Here is a 24,644-nt window from a genome sequence, read left to right on the forward strand (position 1 = left end):
CTGGCGGCCACCCATTCGCACTCTGCCTGCACACTCTTAAGCTGCAGGGTGACCACCTCTAGAAATGCGCTACCCACGTAACTCTCAGCCTCACGGATGCACTGCAGTGACTCCAGCTGCCGCTCAACCTGCGAAACCCGGAGCTCGAGTTGCTGTACCTGGCGACACTTCCTGCACATGTGGTCGCCCAGGCTATGCGAAGCATCCAGGACTTCCTACATGGCTCAGGATGTGCACTCCATGGGACTGAGCTTCCCTGCCATGCCTCTATTTAATAGACTTAGAAATAACCCAGTGTGTGAGGCCTTCCTCTGTCTGTGTGTGTGTGTGAGGCCTTCCTCTGTCTCTGTCTGTGTCTGTGTGTGTGAGCCCTTCCTCTGTGTGTGTGTGAGCCCTTCCTCTCTGTCTGTGTGTGTGTGTGTGAGGCCTTCCTCTGTCTCTGTCTCTGTCTGTGAGCCCTTCCTCTCTGTGTGTGTGTATGTGTGTGAGGCCTTCCTCTGTCTGTGAGGCTGTGTGTAATTAAGACCCTCCTTCCTGTGGCTGTGTGCGGCCTGTTTTAAAGCTGTCCTGTCTCTGTGCGCCCTCCGTGCTGGAGCGCCGTTTCCGGGTTGCAGTTCCCCTTTAAGACGCTGGTGTCCTCTTCCCACCCGCTTGTTGCTGCTGGGAATTCACGTCAAAGGTTGGCTGGAAATTTGTGACCAACAATGAGATCAACGAGCCTTTCGCTTTCTCTTCCCGGAAGAAGGAGAAGAGGTCAAGGATGTGATTCACAGCCGGAGGAATCGGGCAGCGAGCAGCCGGCCGGATCGCTGCTTCCCCCGGCTCTTCACTAACCCTTCCCGGAACCTCCCGCAGCGGCGGCAGAAAGAGCCCAGGGAGCTTCCCTTTCCAAGGGAAGAGGAGGGAGGGACAGAGGGGGAGACGTGGAGCAGCTATCTCCTGACTTCCCCGACATGTCTGAAGCTTTCGCCCAGCGACACATTAAGGTAAATAGAAAGTTTGAAACCAACTCCATCCTTGGAGAGAAAAGTTGAAATTTGTCTGACTTTTAATCCACTTCCTTATTCCAGCCCGGCGCAGAGATACTGTGGATGCCTCGCGCTTTCGTCAGCTTGGCCACAATGTCGCTGCTCTTGGCCACAATGTCGCTCTTGGCCACAATGTCGCTGCTCTTGGCTACAGTGTCGCTGCTCTTGGCCACAATGTCGCTGCTCTTGGCTACAATGTCGCTGCTCTTGGCCACAATGTCGCTGCTCTTGGCCACAGTGTCGCTCTTACACTTGGCCACAATGTCGCTGCTCTTGGCCACAGTGTCGCTCTTGGCCACAATGTCGCCGCTCTTGGGTTGTCGCTGTGCTCACAATGGAAACGGGAGAGGGAGGAGGAGGAGAGAAGCGGGCTGGGAATGGTGCAACTTCCCGGCCTCGGAGGGAGGGCTGGACTTTCATTTCTCGCTGTGTTTCCTGGAAAGTGTTTCCCGGACTTCTTTAAGTTGGGGATCTATTGAATGAAACACCCACAGATGGGGAGGGTGACTCAGGGCTGCAGCTAGTCTCCAAACGTAAATAGAAAGGGGGGGGGGGTGGTGATGAGAAGGACTTTAACCCTTTGCTGACTGTAGTTGTGCTGACAGCAGGAGTTGTGTGGGATTGGGGGAGGGGACAGGGAAGTAAATATTACACGGTTTCCATTCTCGGCCCAGGCCTCTGCTCCACTCCACACTGGCAGTTCCTGAAACAACTGCCAGTTTTATTTTACTGCAGCGAGGTTCCAGTGAGATTTAATCCATCAAAGCGTTTGATTGGCTGAATGAGGCCCTCTGGTACTTTTCTATTTACAGTGCAGCACTCAGTCTCCCAGTGACGCAGGCTGTCCTAATCTGGAGAGATGTCTGCATCAGCGCTTGGAGCTGATGTCAGTGTGCCCGGGCAGGGGGTGGCAGTGGGTGCCTTGAGTCTGCCACAGGACTCCCACCCAAATGTCCCCATCCCTCCAATTGTAGCAGCTCCCAGGAGAATTGTTTGATTTTCCTGTATTCCTTCAGTATTTATGGGCCAGATCCTCCTGTAGCTGGATGGTACCGGTGTGGGGCAACAGTTCCATCGGTACTTGCTGTTTTCAGGCACCTCCCCAAAGTGACAGTATCTGTAAACTATTTGGCCATTGGAGGGCTTCACGGATGAATCTGATCCTGAGCTCACCCCAGGCATTTTACAGCAGGGGTGACTGGACATTGATGGGAACTGGAGCAACAGTGGAGTCACACCTAGCCCAGGGGGTGGGGGCTCATGCCTAGCCAGAACAAGAAAACACATCTGCTTTACAATCCCAGCCACAACAGATTTCAAAGGGATGATCGTGCTTCACAATGCTCATATAGAATTCCTTGAGGAGGTAACCAGACATGGTTGATGGGGAAATGCAGTGGATGTTGTGTACATGGACTTCAGGAAAGCCTCTGACAAGGTACCATGTGGGAGATTATTGGAGAAGATTAAGTTGTATGGAATTAGGGGAGGATAGAAAACTGGATGAAAAATTGGTTCGAGGGGAGGAAACGGAGACTCGAAGTTAAAGGCAGTTTCTCCGAGTGGTTGGAAGTGGGTAGTGGTGTCCCACAGGGTTCAGTCTGGGGTCACTTCTGTTCACTGTGTACATCAATGATTTGAATATAGGGCATGGTGTCCAAATTTGCAGATGAAACCATAATAGGAGGTGTAGTTCATTCCTTAGAAGACCAAAGGAAGCTGCAAAGGGATATTGATAAGATGGTGAATGGGTTAAAAAGTGGCAGATGGAATTCAATGTCAGTAAATGTGAGGTGATGGATTTTGGTAACAACCCAACAGTAAGTATACTCTGAAGAGCAGAGTGATTTGGGGGTCCAGGTTCACAGACATTAGAGGCAGCAGCTCAGGTTGATACAGTTGTAAGATAAGCTAATGGCATTCTAGGTTTTATTACAGGAGGTGCCGAATATAAAAGCGAAGGGGTAATAATCAGCTTGTATAAAACCTTAAGATCTTATGTAAAGTATTTCCTAGACTTCTTTAAGTTAGTGATATATTTAATTTTTTTTAAACACAAACACAAACTGATTGGGAAGGTCTTGACCCTCACCTACTGGAAACTGTCTGCTTCCACCCTGACCCATCCTTTCATCATTTTAAACACCTCCATCACATCGCCCCAGAATCTGCAATCAAAACATTCGTTTTCCAAATCTTTCTTCATATTTGTATTTCCTCATTGCAGCATCCTAGTGAATCTGTGCTGTTCCCTCTCTATTGCCTCAATATCCTTCCTATATGAAGCCCAATTGACACAAAATTAAATGTCAGAGATTTAGAACAGAGGGCAGGAGAAACGTCTTCACACGGAGCGCTGCGAGGCTGTGGGATTCACTCCCAGGGTTAGTGGTTGAAGCAGAAACTGTCTCAACATTCAGAATTAGATTAGACAGGTAGATGGAGGAGATCTGGAGGTAAACGTGATTCGGACTATTTTCTTGAATGGAGGGTAAATGCTGACACTGATTGCTTGGGCCGAATGGCCTGTTTTTGTGCTGTACCTTCTATGAGTTGATAGTGAGTGGCAGATGGAAATAACACAGGGGCAGTGGGTGGAGATCTCTGGAGGCTGGGGTATATTATTATGCCGCACTTGTCCTGGCCCTTCTGATCAGATGTTTCACTGAGGCCCCGTCTGCCTGCTTGACTCGATGTAAAAGATCCCACGGTGTCCTAACCAACGTTAATCCCTCAACCAGCAACACCAAAAACAGATTGGCCGAGAAATTCGATAATGCAAAAAAACTGATTTGGGCACCGCGAAGGGAGGTATGCCCACATCCATTCAAAAAGCACAGGCAGCACACCAACTTCATGCTGGCTGCTAATGATCATGATTGAAGCGCAGAGCCTAGCGCTGACCGCACTACCGATAGGCTGTGCACTCAGCAGGGGGTAGAAGTTCACGTTGCTCGAGCAAGGCTAGCTTTACTTAAACTTAACTTTACACATCCAGCTGCACTCCCTGCACACTAACAACGTTTTAAATGTATTACACCAAGCCACTATTCCAATAAAATGCAAAGAAACCAGTACAAAAGCAAAAATCTGAACTTAGCGGAAAGTTGTGTGTGTCCCTTTAAGAAGCGCTGTCAGTAGGTCCATTGCATGCACGTTATAGAGTTATACAGCACAGAAAGAGGCCCTTCGGCCCATCGTGTCCGCACCAGCCATCAAGCCCTATCTAATCTAATCTTATTTTCCAGCATTTGGTCCGTAGCCTTATATGCTATGGCGTTTCAAGTGCTCATCTAAATGCTTCTTGAATGTTGTGAGGGTTCCTGCCTCTACCACCCTTTCAGGCAGTGAGTTCCAGATTCCAACCACCCTCTGGGTGAAAATCTTCCTCAAATCCCCTCTAAATCTCTTGCCCTTTACCTTGAAATTATGCCCCCTGGTTATTGACCCCTCTACTAAGGGGAAAAGTTCCTTTCTATCTACCCTATCTATGCCCCTCAGAATTTTGTACACCTCAATCAGGTCCCCCCTCAGCCTTCTCTGCTCCAAGGAAAACAACCCCAGCCTGTCCAGTCTCTCTTCATAGCTGAAGCGCTCCAGCCTAGGTAACATCCTGGTGAATCTCCTCTGCACCCTCTCCAATGCAATCACATCCTTCCTATAGTGTGGTGACCAGAACTGCACACAGTATTCCAGCTGTGGCCTAACCAGCGTTTTGTACAGCTCCATCATAACCTCCCTGCTCTTATATTCTATGCTGCAGCTAATGAAGGCAAGTATCCCATATGCCTTTTTAACCACCTTATCTACCTGTCCTGCTGCCTTCAGGGATCTATGTACATGCACACCAAGGTCCCTCTGATCCTCTGTCTTTCCTAGGGTCCTACCATTCATTGTGTATTCTCTTGCCTTGTTAGTCCTCCCAAAATGCACCACCTCACACTTTTCAGGGTTAAATTCCATTTGCCACTGTTCTGCCCATCGGACCAACCCGTCTATATCATCCTGTAGCCTGAGGCTTCCCTCCTCGCTATTTACCACCCCACCAATTTTCGTGTCATCTGCGAATTTACTGATCATACCTCCTACTTTCATATCTAAATGATTAATGTACACTACAAACAGCAAAGGACCCAGCACCGATCCCTGTGGTACACCACTGGACACAGGCTTCCAGTCACAAAAACAACCTTCGACCATCACCCTCTGCCTCCTGCCACTAAGCCACTTTTGGATCCAATGTGCCAAGGTGCCCTGGATCCCATGGGCTCGTACCTTCTTGACCAGTCTCCCATGCGGGACTTTGTCAAAAGCCTTACTGAAGTCCATGTAGACCACATCAACTGCACTACCCACATCCACACACCTAGTCACCCCCTCGAAAAGTTCAATCAAATTGGTCAGACATGATCTCCCCCTGACAAAGCTATCCTTGATTAATCCTTGCCTCTCCAAGTGGAGACTAATTCTGTCCTTCAGAATTTTTTCCAATAATTTCCCTACCACTGATGTTAGGCTCACTGGCCTGTAATTCCCTGGTTTATCCCTACTACCCTTCTTGAACTACGTTAGCTGTTCTCCAGTCCTCCGGCACCACCCCTGTGGCCAGAGAGGTTCTGAAAATTTGTGTCAGAGCCCCTGCAATCTCCTCCCTTGCCTCACACAGCAGCCTGGGAGACATCTCGTCTGGGCCTGGGGATTTATCCACTTTTAAGCTCGCTAAAACCACTAGTACCTCCTTCCTCTCTATACTAATTCGTTCAAGTATATCACAATCCCCCTGCCTGATTTCTATGCCTACATCGTCCTTCTCCACAGTGAACACAAGTGCAAAATATTCATTTAAAACCCCACCTATATCTTCCGGCTCTACACACAGATTGCCACATTGGTCCCGAATGGGCTCTACTCTTTCCCTGGTTATCCTCTTGCCCTTAATATACTTATAAAACACCTTGGGATTTTCCTTTATTTTGCTCGCCAGTGTTTTTTCATGCCCCCTCTTCGCTCTCCTAATTTATTTTTTAAGTGCCCCCCTGCACTTTCTATACTCCTCTAGGGCTTCCACTGTTTTTAGTCCTTTGTATCTGCCAAAAGCCTCCCTTTTTTTCCTAATCCATTCTCGTATATCCCTTGACATCCAGGGTTCCCTGGGCTTGTTGGTCCCACCCTTGACCTTTACGGGAACATGTTGGCGTTGTACTCTCTCTATTTCCTTTCTGAAAGACTCCCACTGCTCTGATGTGGATTTTCCTACAAGTAGCTGATCCTAGTCCACTTTGGCCAGATCCTGCCTTATATTAAAATCGGCCTTCCCCCAATTTAGAACCTTTATTTCCGGTCCATCTTTGTCCTTTTCCATGACTACCTTAAATCTCACCGAATTATGGTCACTGTCACCAAAATGCTCTTACTGACGCATCTACCACTTGCCCGGCTACATTCCCTAGAATTAGGTCCAGTACCGCCCCCCTCTCTTGTAGGACTTTCTACATGCTGGCTCAAAAAGCTCTCCTGGATGCACTTTAAGAATTCCGCACCCTCTAAACCTTTCACACTCTGACTATTCCAGTTAATATTGGGAAGTTGAAATCCCCTACTATTATTACTTTATTATTTCTACACTTCTCTGAGATTTGCCCACATATCTGTTCCTCTATCTCCCCCTGACTGTTTGTTTGGGGGCCTATAGTACACTCCCAGCAAAGTACTTGCCCCCTTTTTGTTTTTAAGTTCTACCCATATGGCCTCATTAGTGGAACCTGCTAAGATACCATCCCTCCTTACAGCAGTAATGGGCTCCTTGATTAATATTGCGACACCCCCTCCCCTTTTACACCCCCCTCTGTCTCGCCTGAAGATTCTATACCCCGGAATATTGAGCTGCCAGACCTGCCCCTCCCTCAACCATGTCTCTGTGATAGCAACAATATCATACTCCCATGTGTTCATCAACACCTTCAATTCATCAGCCTTACTCGCAAGACTCCTTGCATTAAAATAAATGCCATCCAGCCTTGCCATACTCCCTTGTGCCATTACATATTTGCTCTTCCTTCCAGGCTGACTTGTTTTTCCTCTATATTTGGCTGTGCATCACCCCCTACTATAGCTCCACTCCGTATCCCACCCTCCTGCCATTAGTTTAAACCCCCCCCCCCCCCCCAAACAGCACTAGCAAACCTCCCCGCAAGGATGTTGGTCCCGCTCTGGTTCAGGTGCAACCCGTCCGACTTGTACTGGTCCCGCCTTCCCCAGAAGCAGGCCCAGTGATCCAGGAAACTAAAGCCCTCCCTCCTGCACCAACTCTTTAGCCACGCATTCATCTGCTCTATCCTCCTATTCCTATACTCACTAGCACGTGGCACCGGGAGTAATCCAGAGATTACAACCTTTGAGGTCCTGCTTTTTAATCTGCTACCTAGCTCCCTAAATTCTTGTTGCAGGACCTCATCCCTCTTTCTACCCATGTCATTGGTTCCAATATGAACCACGACCCCTGACTGTTCATCCTCCCCCTTCAGAATGCTCTGCAGCCGTTCAGTGACATCTTTGACCCTGGCACCAGGGAGGCAACATACCATCCTGGAGTCACGTCTGCGGCCACAGAAACGTCTATCTGTTCCCCTTACGATAGAATCCCCTATCACTATTGCTCTCCCACTCTTTTTCCTCCCCTCCTGTGCAGCTGAGCCACTCTTAGTGCCACGGACTTGGCTCTTGCTGCATTCCCGAGAAACCATCTCCCCCAGCAGTATCCAAAACGGAAAATCTGTCGGAGAGGGAGATGGACCCAGGGGACTTCTGCACTACCTACCTAGTTCTTTTACTCTGTCTGGTAGTTACCCATTCCCTGCCTGCCTGTGCACTCTTTACCTGCAGTGTGACCACCTTGTTAAATGTGCTATCTATGAAGATCTCAGCTTCGCGGATGCTCCACAGTGACTGCAGCCGCTGCTCCAGTTCCGAAACACGGATTTCGAGTAGCTGCAGCTGGAGACACTTCCTGCACATGTGTTCGCCCCAGACACCGAAAGTGTCCCTGACTTCCAACATAGCACAGGAGGAGCACTCCACGCTGCCGAGCTGCCCTGCCATGTCCTACCCTTAATTTACTTCCTTTAAATTGAAGAATATTAAATATACTAGGGACCTTGCTTCACTTTAAACACTACTTATTCTAAACTAGAGACCTTGCTTTTACTTTAATGGCTGGAATGTAGAAATACTGTGGAAATACTCACCGCTGCTTCTCGGTCCCCTCTTGTGCAGCTTTTTAGCTCCTGCTCTCCTGGAAGCTGACAAAGATTGGAAAAAGAAAGGAGCACCTCCCTCCCCGAACTCACTCACCAAACTCGCAGCTTAACTCTCTGTTCCGCCCTGCACTCCGTGACAGACTGCACTCTAGCCTCCCTTCTTTATACTGCTGAGATTTAAATAAGTGAGCTCTCTGGTAGTCACAGAACCAGATTAGACTACTTAATTAATGAATCACTCTCACCTGCTCATGTTCTGCCATCCGTGCTTTGGAGAGGGCGTTAATAAGAGCGGCGATGACCAAGATACCAGATCGTGCGCCAATTCAGGCGTTGCACGCTGCTTGATGTCACAAACTGGCTCATCTAAATATGTGAAGTGAACGCAGGCAACGGCAGCACTGCTGACCTACCCAAAATGGCGGCCGCTGCGTTCCGTGCCAGAAGCGAGGCAGCCACCATTTATTTCTTCCAAGCCGGCCTTAATAGCTGGCACAAACGGAGCCACTTTTCTGGCTAAGATCTGGTCATTTGTCCAAACTGTAATTCTGAAGTTATCTTGGGACGTTGGTATAAGATGTAATTAGATGCAATATCAACACAAAACCTTTCCTTAGTTTGTACCTGCCCTGGGAGTGTTTGATTGGACAGTGTAGAGGGAGCTTTACTCTGTATCTAACCCGTGCTGTACCTGCCCTGCGAGTGTTTGATGGAACAGTGTAGAGGGAGCTTTACTCTGTATCTAACCCGTGCTGTACCTGCCCTGGGAGTGTTTGATGGGACAGTGTAGAGGGAGCTTTACTCTGTATCTAACCCGTGCTGTACCTGCCCTGGGAGTGTTTGATGGAACAGTGTAGAGGGAGCTTTACTCTGTATCTAACCCGTGCTGCACCTGTCCTGGGAGTGTTTGATGGAACAGTGTAGAGGGAGCTTTACTCTGTATCTAACCCGTGCTGTACCTGCCCTGGGAGTGTTTGATGGGGCCGTGTAGAGGGAGCTTTACTCTGTATCTAACCCGTGCTGTACCTGCCCTGGGAGTGTTTGATGGGACAGTGTAGAGGGAGCTTTACTCTGTATCTAACCCGTGCTGTACCTGTCCTGGGAGTGTTTGATGGGACAGTGTAGAGGGAGCTTTACTCTGTATCTAACCCGTGCTGTACCTGCCCTGGGAGTGTTTGATGGGACAGTGTAGAGGGAGCTTTACTCTGTATCTAACCCGTGCTGTACCTGCCCTGGGAGTGTGTGATAGGACAGTGTAGAGGGAGCTTTACTCTGTATCTAACCCGTGCTTTACCTGCCCTGGGAGTGTTTGATGGGGCAGTGTAGAGGGAGCTTTACTCTGTATCTAACCCGTGCTGTACCTGTCCTGGGAGTGTTTGATGGGACAGTGTAGAGGGAGCTTTACTCTGTATCTAACCCATGCTGTACCTGCCCTGGGAGTGTTTGATGGGGACAGTGTAGAGGGAGCTTTACTCTGTATCTAACCCGTGCTGTACCTGCCCTGGGAGTGTGTGATAGGACAGTGTAGAGGGAGCTTTACTCTGTATCTAACCCGTGCTGTACCTGTCCTGGGAGTGTTTGATGGGACAGTGTAGAGGGAGCTTCACTCTGTATCTAACCCTGTGCTGTACCTGCCCTGGGAGTGTTTGATGGGACAGTGTAGAGGGAGCTTTACTCTGTATCTAACCCGTGCTGTACCTGCCCTGGGAGTGTTTGATGGGACAGTGTAGAGGGAACTTTACTCTGTATCTAACCCGTGCTGTACCTGCCCTGGGAGTGTTTGATGGGACAGTGTAGAGGGAGCTTTACTCTGTATCTAACCCGTGCTGTACCTGCCCTGGGAGTGTTTGATGGGACAGTGTGGAGGGAGCTTTACTCTGTATCTAACCCGTGCTGTACCTCCCCTGGGCGTGTTTGATGGGACAGTGTAGAGGGAGCTTTACTCAATATCTAACCCGTGCTGTACCTGCCCTGGGAGTGTTTGATGGGACAGTGTAGAGGGAGCTTTACTCTGTATCTAACCTGTGCTGGACCTGCCCTGGGAGTGTTTGATGGGACAGTGTAGAGGGAGCTTTACTCTGTATCTAACCCGTGCTGTACCTGCCTTGGGAGTGTTTGATGGGACAGTGTAGAGGGAGCTTTACTCTGTATCTAACCTGTGCTGGACCTGCCCTGGGAGTGTTTGATGGGACAGTGTAGAGGGAGCTTTACTCTGTATCTAACCTGTGCTGTACCTGCCCTGGGAGTGTTTGATGGGACAGTGTAGAGGGAGCTTTACTCTGTATCTAACCCATGCTGTACCTGCCCTGGGAGTGTTTGATGGGACAGTGTAGAGGGAGCTTTACTCTGTATCTAACCCGTGCTGTACCTGCCCTGGGAGTGTTTGATGGGGCAGTGTAGAGGGAGCTTTACACTGTATCTAACCCATGCTGTACCTGCCCTGGGAGTGTTACAGTGATAGATCTGTTGCCAACAGTACTGGAAGTGGGAAGTGGGGTGTGGGGGAAGATGCGGGATGAGGAAGGAAGGGAGGGGAAGGCTCCAAGTACCTGTTGTCGTGAGTGACTGACATGGTTACATTTGATTTACACAGCAGGAGAGAAACGCCTACACTCCCCCAGTCAGCCCCGTGCCACCGTTCATAAGCTCCGTGCACGGGACTGTGTCCGAGGGCAGACGCATGGAGGATGGAACGTACACTCTCCCCACTCATGTCCGTAAGTATCCCTTGAGGCCTGGGGTGGGGGGAGAGTTTTCCAGTAATAGGATGGGATACTGACCCCGGGAGTTGGGGAGAGAGAATTTCTTTCTTTCCTCCTCAGCCCAAGAATCTAAAGCCACACCCCCTCCCGTCACCCTCGACCCCACCGTCACCCTCGCCCCGTCACCCTCGACCCCCCCGTCACCCTCGACCCCCCCGTCACCCTCGACCCCCCCGTCACCCTCGACCCCCCGTCACCCTCGACCCCCCCCGTCACCCTCGACCCCCCCGTCACCCTCGACCCCCCCGTCACCCTCGACCCCCCCGTCACCCTCGACCCCCCCGTCACCCTCGACCCCCCCGTCACCCTCGACCCCCCCGTCACCCTCGACCCCCCCGTCACCCTCGACCCCCCGTCACCCTCGACCCCCCCGTCACCCTCGACCCCCCGTCACCCTCGACCCCCCGTCACCCTCGACCCCCCGTCACCCTCGACCCCCCGTCACCCTCGACCCCCCCGTCACCCTCGACCCCCCCGTCACCCTCGACCCCACCGTCACCCTCGCCCCGTCACCCTCGCCCCGTCACCCTCGACCCGTCACCCTCGCCCCGTCACCCTCGCCCCGTCACCCTCGCCCCGTCACCCTCGCCCCGTCACCCTCGCCCCGTCACCCTCGCCCCGTCACCCTCGCCCCGTCACCCTCGCCCCGTCACCCTCGCCCCCCCGTCACCCTCGACCCCACCGTCACCCTCGCCCCGTCACCCTCGACCCCCCCGTCACCCTCGACCCCCCCGTCACCCTCGACCCCCCCGTCACCCTCGACCCCCCCGTCACCCTCGACACCCCCGTCACCCTCGACCCCACCGTCACCCTCGCCCCGTCACCCTCGCCCCGTCACCCTCGACCCCACCGTCACCCTCGCCCCGTCACCCTCGCCCCCCCGTCACCCTCGCCCCCCCGTCACCCTCGCCCCCTCGCCCCCCCGTCACCCTCGCCCCCCCGTCACCCTCGCCCCCCCGTCACCCTCGCCCCGTCACCCTCGCCCCCCCGTCACCCTCGCCCCGTCACCCTCGCCCCCCCGTCACCCTCGCCCCGTCACCCTCGCCCCCCCGTCACCCTCGCCCCGTCACCCTCGCCCCCCCGTCACCCTCGCCCCCCCGTCACCCTCGCCCCCCCGTCACCCTCGCCCCCCCGTCACCCTCCCCCCACCCCCCGCCCCCCCCTCGTCACCCTCCCCCCACCCCCCGCCCCCCCCCCTCGTCACCCTCCCCCCACCCCCCGCCCCCCCCTCGTCACCCTCCCCCCCCCCCGTCACCCTCCCCCCACCCCCCGTCACCCTCGACCCACCGTCACCCTCCCCCCCCCCCCCCCGTCACCCTCCCCCCCCCCCGTCACCCTCCCCCCCCCGGTCACCCTCCCCCCCCCGGTCACCCTCCCCCCCCCGGTCACCCTCCCCCCACCCCGTCACCCTCCCCCCACCCCGTCACCCTCCCCCACCCCGTCACCCTCCCCCACCCCGTCACCCTCCCCCACCCCGTCACCCTCCCCCACCCCGTCACCCTCCCCCACCCCGTCACCCTCCCCCACCCCGTCACCCTCCCCCACCCCGTCACCCTCCCCCACCCCGTCACCCTCCCCCACCCCGTCACCCTCCCCCACCCCGTCACCCTCCCCCACCCCGTCACCCTCCCCCACCCCGTCACCCTCCCCCACCCCGTCACCCTCCCCCACCCCGTCACCCTCCCCCACCCCGTCACCCTCCCCCACCCCGTCACCCTCCCCCACCCCGTCACCCTCCCCCACCCCGTCACCCTCCCCCACCCCGTCACCCTCCCCCACCCCGTCACCCTCCCCCACCCCGTCACCCTCCCCCACCCCGTCACCCTCCCCCACCCCGTCACCCTCCCCCACCCCGTCACCCTCCCCCACCCCGTCACCCTCCCCCACCCCGTCACCCTCCCCCACCCCGTCACCCTCCCCCACCCCGTCACCCTCCCCCACCCCGTCACCCTCCCCCACCCCGTCACCCTCCCCCACCCCGTCACCCTCCCCCACCCCGTCACCCTCCCCCACCCCGTCACCCTCCCCCACCCCGTCACCCTCCCCCACCCCGTCACCCTCCCCCACCCCGTCACCCTCCCCCACCCCGTCACCCTCCCCCACCCCGTCACCCTCCCCCACCCCGTCACCCTCCCCCACCCCGTCACCCTCCCCCACCCCGTCACCCTCCCCCACCCCGTCACCCTCCCCCACCCCGTCACCCTCCCCCACCCCGTCACCCTCCCCCACCCCGTCACCCTCCCCCACCCCGTCACCCTCCCCCACCCCGTCACCCTCCCCCACCCCGTCACCCTCCCCCACCCCGTCACCCTCCCCCACCCCGTCACCCTCCCCCACCCCGTCACCCTCCCCCACCCCGTCACCCTCCCCCACCCCGTCACCCTCCCCCACCCCGTCACCCTCCCCCACCCCGTCACCCTCCCCCACCCCGTCACCCTCCCCCACCCCGTCACCCTCCCCCACCCCGTCACCCTCCCCCCCCGTCACCCTCCCCCCCCGTCACCCTCCCCCCCCCCGTCACCCTCCCCCCCCCGTCACCCTCCCCCCCCCCGTCACCCTCCCCCCCCCCGTCACCCTCCCCCCCCCGTCACCCTCCCCCACCCCGTCACCCTCCCCCCCCCCGTCACCCTCCCCCCCCCGTCACCCCCCCCCCCGTCACCCTCGACCCACCGTCACCCTCCCCCTCCCGTCACCCTCACCCTCGACCCCCCGTCACCCTCACCCTCGCACCCCCCCCCGTCACCCTCCCCCCCGTCACCCTCCCCCCCGTCACCCTCACCCCCCCCGTCACCCTCACCCCCCCGTCACCCTCGACCCACCGTCACCCTCCCCCCCCCGTCACCCTCGACCCACCGTCACCCTCCCCCCCCCCGTCACCCTCGACCCACCGTCACCCTCCCCCCCCCGTCACCCTCGACCCACCGTCACCCTCACCCCCCCCCGTCACCCTCCCCCCCCCCACCCCGTCACCCTCGACCCCCCCCTCGTCACCCTCACCCCCCCCCCCCGTCACCCTCGCACCCCCCACCGTCACCCTCCCCCCCCCCCCCCCCCCACCCCCCCCTGGTCACCCTCCCCCCCCCGGTCACCCTCGCCCCCACCCCGTCACCCTCGACCCCTCCCGTCACCCTCGACCCCTCCCGTCACCCTCCCCTCCCCCCCTCCCCCCACCCCCCCCTGGTCACCCTCCCCCCCCCCCCCGTCACCCTCGCCCCCACCCCCCCCCGGTCACCCTCGCCCCCACCCCGTCACCCTCCCCCCACCGTCACCCTCGACCCCCTCCCGTCACCCTCGACCCCTCCCGTCACCCTCGACCCCTCCCGTCACCCTCGCACCCCCCCCGTCACCCTCGACCCCCTCCTGCCACACTCGCCCCCCCCCCCGTCACCCTCGCACCCCCCCCCCCCCGATCACACTCCCTCCCGTCACCCTCCCCCCCCACCGTCACCCTCGACCCCCTCCTGTCACCCTCACCCTCACCCCCCCCCCTGGTCACCCTCGCCCCCCCCGTCACCCTCACCCTCCCCCCCCACCGTCACCCTCGACCCCCTCCTGTCACCCTCACCCTCACCCCCCCCCCCTGGTCACACTCCCTCCCGTCACCCTCGACCCCCTCCTGCCACACTCGCGCCCCCCCCCCCTGTCATCCTCGCACCCCCCCCTCGTCACCCTCACCCCCCCCCCCCCCCCGGTCACCCTCCCCCCACCGTCACCCTCGATCCCCTCCTGCCACACTCGCCCCCCCCCCCCTGTCACCCTCCCCCCACCGTCACCCTCGACCCCCTCCTGCCACACTCGCCCCCCTCCCCCGTCACCCTCGCACCCCCCCCTCGTCACCCTCGCCCCCCCCCCCCTGGTCACCCTCGCCCCCCCCGTCACCCTCGCACCCCCCCCTCGTCACCCTCACACCCCCCCCCCGGTCACCCTCACCCCCCCCCTCGTCACCCTCACCCCCCCCCCCCCCGGTCTCCCTCGCCCCCCCGTCACCCTCACCCTCGCCCCCACCCCGTCACCCTCGCACCCCCCCCTCGTCACCCTCACCCCCCCCCCCCCCCTGTCACCCTCGCACCCCCCCCTGGTCACCCTCGCCCCCCTGTCACCCTCACCCTTGCCCCCACCCCGTCACCCTTGCCTCCCCCCGTCACCCCCCCCCTCGTCACCCTCACCCCCCCCCCCCCGGTCACCCTCGCCCCCCCGTCACCCTCACCCCCCCCCCCCCCGTCACCCTCACCCTCGCCCCCACCCCGTCACCCTCGACCCCCTCCTGCCACACTCGCCCCCCCCCCCCCCTGTCACCCTCGCACCCCCCCCTCGTCACCCTCACCCCCCCCCCCTGGTCACCCTCGCCCCCCCGTCACCCTCACCCTCGCCCCCCCCCCCGTCACCCTCGACCCCCTCCTGCCACACTCGCCCCCCCCCCCCCCGTCACCCTCGCACCCCCCCCTCGTCACCCTCACCCCCCCCCCCCCCGGTCACCCCCCCCCCCCCGGTCACCCTCGCCCCCCCGTCACCCTCACCCCCCCCCCCCCCGTCACCCTCACCCTCGCCCCCACCCCGTCACCCTCGACCCCCTCCTGCCACACTCGCCCCCCCCCCCCGTCACCCTCGCACCCCCCCCTCGTCACCCTCACCCCCCCCCCCCCCCCTGGTCACCCTCGCCCCCCCGTCACCCTCACCCTCGCCCACCCCCGTCACCCTCGACCCCCTCCTGCCACACTCGCCCCCGTCACCCTCGCACCCCCCCCTCGTCACCCTCACCCCCCCCCCCCCCCGGTCACCCTCGCCCCCCCGTCACCCTCACCCTCGCCCCCACCCCGTCACCCTTGCCTCCCCCCGTCACCCTCCCCCCACCCCCCCGCCACCCTCCTTGGGGAGCCTTGGCTCACTTTCAGAGAGTGAGACAGTCAGCGGGACAGCATATACAGAGTGGGTTTGGAAGATCTCTCAGAGCCCTGTGTGTTTGAAACGTCCCCACTGCCCGCTCAGTGCAGAGATATCGTCGAAACACGCTGCCTCTTGTGGTCTCACCCACTAGGCTGGGAGGTCTGGGGAAACTTCCTGTACAGTGCGAGCTTGTGGTAAGGCAGTGAGTGACAGACCTGAACCCACAGCCTGTGAACACTCCTGACCGGGTAGCTCGTAATCTTGTGCTAATCTCACTCTCTGAGCTGCTTCCAGTTTTGTTCAGGGCAGGAAATGATACGAATGACGTGTGCTCCCAGCTCACCCGCGTTACAGTTTGCCCCTTGCAAAGTTACGTGTAGGCCAGACCAGGAGGGGTGGCAGGTTCCTTCCCTGGAGGTTGTTACTTGGGTTTTTAGAGCAATCCATCAATTTTTTTCCCGAATTAATTGAATTCAGTTTCCCCCAGTGAACTCACGGCATCCCAGTTTCTCAGTCCCGTAACACTTGGCAACTGTCTGCTCTGACTCCTCCAAGCTTGAGGCAGTCACTCTACACCAGGTGTACCTATCTCTGGGTCCCACCTCAACACCCCCCCCTTACTCCTCCACCTCCTCATCCAGTCAGCTCACCCTTTACCATCCCTCACTTGACCTTCACGGTGTCTATCTAACGTCCTCGAACAGGCTTTTCACCATGACTTCTCATCCTCAATAACTTCAACGAACTTCAAATTCCACATCCCCTCTGCTCCACCCTCCGAACCTCACTCAACTGTTTCCTGAATAACAACCTCCCCCGCCCGCCCACCCCACCCATGGACTCCCTCCCTCCAATTGAGCAGAACATGAGGCTCCGCCACCTCTCCACTCCCCATCACTGATGGAACTATTTCCACCGCTTCCCCAACAGCAACAACACCTCTACCCTCACCTCAGCTCCCGAACCCCCCCTCAAACATATTCTCCAACTCCGAACTTCCTCGCCTTTTGCCCGGCACCTATCACAACATTGCTGTGGCAATCAACCTCCACTCTCGGCTGCCCCACCATCAACTGATCTCTTGGTGTCTCCCACGTGGCACACTCTCCAGCTACACACCTGGCACATTCTCCCTCTACACACCTGGCACACTCTCCACCTACACACCTGGCACACTGTCCCTCTACACACCTGGCACACTCTCCCTCTACACACCTGGCACACTCTCCCTCTACACACCTGGCACACTCTCCACCTACACACCTGGCACACTCTCCCTCTACACACCTGGCACACTCTCCCTCTACACACCTGGCACACTCTCCCTCTACACACCTGGCACATTCTCCCTCTACACACCTGGCACAATCTCCCTCTACACACCTGGCACACTCTCCACCTACACACCTGGCACATTCTCCCTCTACACACCTGGCACACTCTCCCTCTACACACCTGGCACACACTCTCCACCTACACACCTGGCACATTCTCCCTCTACACACCTGGCACACTCTCCCTCTACACACCTGGCACACTCTCCACCTACACACCTGGCACATTCTCCCTCTACACACCTGGCACACTCTCCCTCTACACACCTGGCACACACTCTCCACCTACACACCTGGCACATTCTCCCTCTACACACCTGGCACACTCTCCCTCTACACACCTGGCACACTCTCCCTCTACACACCTGGCACACTCTCCCTCTACACACCTGGCACACACTCTCTACACACCTGGCACACTCTCCCTCTACACACCTGGCACACTCTCCCTCTACACACCTGGCACACTCTCCCTCTACACACCTGGCACACTCTCCCTCTACACACCTGGCACACACTCTCTACACACCTGGCACACTCTCCCTCTACACACCTGGCACACTCCCTCTACACACCTGGCACACTCTCCCTCTACACACCTGGCACACTCTCCCTCTACACACCTGGCACACTCTCCCTCCATGCTGCCCACCTGGCACGCTCTCCCTCTAGACACCTGGCATGCTCTCCCTCTACACACCTGGCACACTCTCCCTCTACACACCTGGCACACTCTCCACCTACACACCTGGCACATTCTCCCTCTACACACCTGGCACACTCTCCCTCTACACACCTGGCACACTCTCCCTCCATGCTGCCCACCTGGCACGCTCTCCCTCTAGACACCTGGCATGCTCTCCCTCTACACACCTGGCACACTCTCCCTTTGCACACCTGGCACACTCTCCCTCTGCACACCTGGCAAACTCTCCCTTGGCACACTCTCCCTCTACACACCTGGCACACTCTCCCTCTACACACCTGGCACACACTCCCTCTACACACCTGGCACACTCTCCCTCTACACACCTGGCACACTCTCCCTCTACACACCTGGCACGCTGTCCCTCTACACACCTGGCACGCTCTCCCTCTACACACCTGGCACACACTCCCTCTACACACCTGGCACACTCTCCCTCTACACACCTGGCACACTCTCCCTCTACACACCTGGCGCACTATCCCTCTGCACACCTGGCGCACTCTCCCTCTACACACCTGGCGCACACTCGCTTTACACACCTGTCACACTCTCTCGCCACACACCTGGCACACTCACCCTCTACACACCTGGCACACTCTCCCTCTACACACCTGTCACACACTCGACACACCCTCTACACACCTGGCACACTCTCCCTCTACATACCTGGCACACTCTACCTCAGTACACCTGGCACACACTCCCTCCAGACTGCCCAACTGGCACACACTCCCTCCGCACTACCCACCTGGCACACACTCCCTCTGCACTGCCCACCTGGCACACACTCCCTCTACACACCTGGCGCACTCTCCCTCTACACACCTGGCACGCTCTCGCTCTACACATCTGGCACACTCTCCCTCTACACACCTGGCAGACTCTCCCTCTACACAGCTGGCAGACTCTCCCTCTGCACACCTGGCACACTCTACCTCAGTACACCTGGCACACTCTCCCTCCGCACTGCCCACCTGGCACACTCTCCCTCTGCACTGCCCACCTGGGACACTCTCCCTCTCCACACCTGGCACATTCTCTCTCTACACACCTGGCACAATCTCCCTCAACACACCTGGCACACTCTCCCTCTACACACCTGGCACACTCTCCCTCTACATACCTGGCACACACTCCCGCCACACTGCCCACCTGGCACACTCTCCCTCCGCACTGCCCACATGGCACACTCTCCCTCCCCACACCTGGCACACTCTGCCGCCACACACCTGGCACACACTCCCTCGACGCACCTTGCACACACTCCCTCGACACACCTGGCACACTCTCCCTCTACACACCTGGCACAGTCTCCCTCTGCACAACTGGCACACACTCCCTCTACACACCTGGTACACTCTCCCTCTACACACCTGGCACACACTCCCTCTACACACCTGGCACACACTCTCTCGACACACCTGGCACACTCTCCCTCGACGCACCTGGCACACACTCCCTCGACGCACCTGGCACACACTCCCTCGACACACCCGGCACACTCTGCCTCGACACACCCGGCACACTCTCCCTCTACACACCCGGCACACTCTCCCTCTACACACCTGGCACACTCTCCCTCTACACACCTGGCACACTCTCCCTCTACACACCTGGCACACTCTCTCCCTCTTCTCACCTGGCACACTCTCCCTCTACTCACCTGGCACACTCTCCCTCTACTCACCTGGCACACTCTCCCTCTACACACCTGGCACACTCTCCCTCTACACACCTGGCACACGCTCCATCTGCACACCTGGCACACGCTCCATCTGCACACCTGGCACACGCTCCATCTACACGCCTGGCACACTCTCCCCCTACACACCTGGCACACTCTCCCTCCGCACTGTGCACCTGGCACACTCTCCCTCTACACCCCTGCCACACACACCCTCTACGCAGCTGGTACACTCTTCCTCTGCACACCTGGCACACACTCCCTCTGCACACCTGGCACACACTCTCTACACACCTGGCACACTCTCCCTTCACACACCTGGCACTCTCTCCCTCTACACACCTGGCACTCTCTCCCTCTACACACCTGGCACACACTCCCGCTACACACCTGGCACACACTCCCTCTACACACCTGGCACACTCTCCCTCTAGACACCTGGCACACTCTCCCGCTAGGCACCTGGCACACTCTCCCTCTACACACCTGGCACACTCTCCCTCTACACACCTGGCACACTCTCCTCCACACACCTGGCACACTCTCCCTCTACACACCTGGCACACTCTCCCTCTACACACCTGGCACACACTCCCTCCACACACCTGCACACCTTCCACACAACTGGCACACTCTCCCTCTACACACCTGGCATTCTCTCCCTCTACACACCTGGCACACACTCCCTCTACACACCTGGCACACTCTCCCTCGGCACACCTGGCACACACTCCCTCTACACACCTGGGACACACTCTCTACACACCTGGCACACACTCTCTACACACCTGGCACACTCCCTCTACACACCTGGCACACTCTCCCTCTGCACACCTGGCACACACTCCCTCCACACTGCACACCTGGCACACTCTCCCTCTGCACTGCCCACCTGGCACAGTCACCCTCTGCCGATCTGGCACACTCTCTACACACCTGGCACACACTCCGTCTACACACCTGGCACACTCTCCCTCTACACACCTGGCACACACTCCCTCTACACACCTGGCACATTCTCCCTCTACACACCTGGCACATTCTCCCTCTACACACCTGGCACACTCTCCCTCTACACACCTGGCACACTCTCCCTCTATACACCTGGCACACACTCTGTACACACACCTGGCACACGCTCCTTCCGCACTGCCCACCTGGCACACACTCGCTCCACACTGCCCAACTAGCATACTATCCCTCTGCACTGCCCACCTGGCACACTCTCCCTCTACAGACCTGGCACACTCTCCCTCTACACACCTGGCACACACTCCCTCTACACACCTGGCACACTCTCCCTCTGCACACCTGGCGCACTCTCCCTCTGCACACCTGGCACACTCTCCCTCTACACACCTGGCACACACTCCCTCCACACACCTGGCACACACTCCCTCTACACACCTGGTGCCCTCTCCCTCTACACACCTGGTGCCCTCTCCCTCTACACACCTGGTGCCCTCTCCCTCTACACACCTGGTGCCCTCTCCCTCTGCACACCTGGCGCACTCTCCCTCTACACACCTGGCACACTCTCCCTCTGCACACCTGGCACACACTCCCTCTACACACCTGGCGCCCTCTCCCTCTACACACCTGGTGCCCTCTCTACACACCTGGCGACCTCTCCCTCTACACAACTGGCGCCCTCTCCCTCTACACACCTGTCACACTCTCCCTCTAGACACCTGTCACACTCTCCCTCTAGACACCCGGCACACTCTCCCTCTACACACCCGGCACACTCTCCCTCTACACACCTGGCACACTCTCCCTCCACACACCTGGCACACTCTCCCTCTGCACACCTGGCACTCTCTCCCTCTACACACCTGGCACACTCTCCCTCTACACACCTGGCACACACTCCCTCCACACACCTGGCACACTCTCCCTCTACACACCTGGCACACTCTCCCTCCAGACACCTGGCACACTCTCCCTCTACACACCTGGCACACTCTCCCTCTAGACACCTGGCACACTCTCCCTCTAGACACCTGGCACACTCTCCCTCTACACACCTGGCACACACTCCCTCGACACACCTGGCACACCCTCTACACAACTGGCACACTCTCCCTCCGCACTACCCACCTGGCACACTTTCCCTCTACACACTTGGGACACTCTCCCTCTACGCACCTGGGACACTCTCCCTCCTCACACCTGGCACACTCTCCCTCGACACCCCTACCAGGGGAGGCGGTGGCGTAGTGGTTATGTCACTAGACGAGTAAGCCAGAGGCTCAGTCAAATGCTCTGAGGATATGGGTTCAAACCCACCACGGCAGCTGGTGGAATTTAAATTCAATTCAATTTAATTCTGGAATGAAATGTTAGTCTTAGTAATGGTGACCATGATACCATTGTTGATTGTTGCAAAAACCCATCTGGTTCACGAATGTCCTTTAGGGAAGGAAATCTGCCGTCCTTACCTGGTCTGGCCTAGATGTGACTCCAGACCCACAGCAATGTGGTTGACTCTTAATGCCCTCTGAAATGGCCTAGCAAGCCACTCAGTTGTAAACAACCGCGATGAAAAACAATAAGAACAGCCTTGTGGGTGTACCTACACCACACGGACTGCAGCGGTTCAAGAAGGCGGCTCACCACCATCTTCTCAAGGGCAATTAGGGATGGGCACTAAATGCAGTCCTAGCCAGCGACGCCCACATCCCATCAATGAATAAATAAAAAAAATTAAAAAAAACACACACCCTCTGCACACCTGGCACAATCTCCCTCTGCACACCTGGCACACTCTCCCTCTGCACACCTGGCACACTCTCCCTCGGCACACCTGGCACACTCTCCCTCTGCACACCTGGCACACACTCCCTCTGCACTGCCCACCTGGCACAGTCACCCTCTGCCGATCTGGCATACTCTCTACACACCTGGCACACACTCTGTCTACACACCTGGCACACACTCCATCTACACACCTGGCACACACTCCCTCTACACACCTGGCACACTCCCTCTACACACCTGGCACACACTCCCTCTACACACCTGGCACACTCTCCCTCTACACACCTGGCACACTCTCCCTCCACACACCTGGCACACACTCTCTCGACACACCTGGCACACTCTCCCTCTACACACCTGGCACACTCTCCCTCCACACACCTGGCACACACTCCCTCCACACACCTGGCACACACTCCCTCCACACACCTGGCACACACTCCCTCCACACACCTGGCACACACTCCCTCCACACACCTGGCACACACTCCCTCCACACACCTGGCACACACTCCCTCCACACACCTGGCACACACTCCCTCCACACACCTGGCACACACTCCCTCCACACACCTGGCACACTCTCCCTCCACACACCTGGCACACTCTCCCTCCACACACCTGGCACACTCTCCCTCCACACACCTGGCACACACTCCCTCTACACACCTGGCACACTCTCCCTCTACACACCTGGCACACTCTCCCTCTACACACCTGGCACACTCTCCCTCTACACACCTGGCACACTCTCCCTCTACACACCTGGCACACTCTCCCTCTACACACCTGGCACACTCTCTACACACCTGGCACACTCTCCCTCTACACACCTGGCACACTCTCCCTCTACACACCTGGCACACTCTCCCTCTACACACCTGGCACACTCTCCCTCTACACACCTGGCACACTCTCCCTCTACACACCTGGCACACACTCCCTCTACACACCAGGCACACGCTCCCTACACACCTGGCACACGCTCCCTACACACCAGGCACACGCTCCCTCGACACACCCGGCACACTCTCCCTCTACACACCCGGCACACTCTATCCCTCTACACACCTGGCACACACTCCCTCCGCACACCTGACACACTCTCCCTCCGCACACCTGAAACACTCTCCTTCCGCACACCTGGCACACACTCCCTCTGCACACCTGGCACACTCTCCCTCTGCACACCTGGCACACTCTCCCTCTGCACACCTGGCACACTCTACCTGTACAAACCTGGCACACTCTCCCTCCACACACCTGGCACACACTCCCTCTACACACCTGGCACACACTCCCTCCACACACCTGGCACACTCTCCCTCCACACACCTGGCACACTCTCCCTCCACACACCTGGCACACACTCCCTCTACACACCTGGCACACACTCCCTCCACACACCTGTGACACTGTCCCTCTACACACCCGGCACACTCTCCCTCTACACACCTGGCACACTCTCCCTCCACACACCCGGCACACTCTCCCTCCACACACCCGGCACACTCTCCCTCCCCACACCTGGCACACACTCCCTCCCCACACCCGGCACACTCTCCCTCTACACACCTGGCACACACTCCCTCCACACACCTGGCACACTCTCCCTCCGCACACCTGGCATACTCTACCTCCACACACCTGGCACACTCTCCCTCCACACACCTGGCACACTCTCCCTCTACACACCTGGCACACACTCCCTCTACACACCTGGCACACACTACCTCTACACACCTGGCACACTCTCCCTCTACACACCTGGCACACACAACCTCTACACACCTGGCACACTCTCCCTCTACACACCTGGCACACTCTCCCTCTACACACCTGGCACACTCTCCCTCTACACACCTGGCACACTCTCCCTCAACACACCTGGCACACACTACCTCTACACACCTGGCACACTCTCCCTCTACACACCTGGCACACTCTCCCTCTACACACCTGGCACACTCTCCCTCCGCACACCTGGCACACTCTCCCTCCGCACACCTGGCATACTCTCCCTCCGCACACCTGGCACACTCTCGCTCCGCACACCTGGCACACACTCCCTCCGCACACCTGGCACACTCTCCCTCTGCACACCTGGCATACTCTCCCTCTGCACACCTGGCACACAGTCCCTCCGCACACCAGGCACACTCTCCCTCCACACACCTGGCACACACTCCCTCTACACACCTGGCACACTCTCCCTCTACACACCTGG

The 24,644-nt window shown here is 58.2% G+C and overlaps 1 protein-coding gene across 1 annotated transcript in view; it reads left to right on the top strand.

Annotated features, from left to right (window-relative positions):
• The first annotated feature begins 623 nt into the window (after positions 1-623).
• LOC147105947 (transcription factor ETV6-like) overlaps positions 624-24,644 on the top strand; it is a 214,075-nt gene continuing 190,054 nt past the window's right edge. Inside the window, exons 1-2 of the mRNA XM_086009772.1 lie at positions 624-986; positions 10,878-11,001. Coding sequence (XP_085865898.1) covers positions 954-986; positions 10,878-11,001 — 157 coding nt within the window. The 5' untranslated portion in view covers positions 624-953. The remainder of the gene's footprint in view (positions 987-10,877; positions 11,002-24,644) is intronic.

The sequence above is a fragment of the Somniosus microcephalus genome, chromosome 16 (assembly GCF_052327205.1).
Source record: "Somniosus microcephalus isolate GS21.2 chromosome 16, FLI_Smic_1.0, whole genome shotgun sequence".
NCBI lineage: Eukaryota > Metazoa > Chordata > Chondrichthyes > Squaliformes > Somniosidae > Somniosus > Somniosus microcephalus.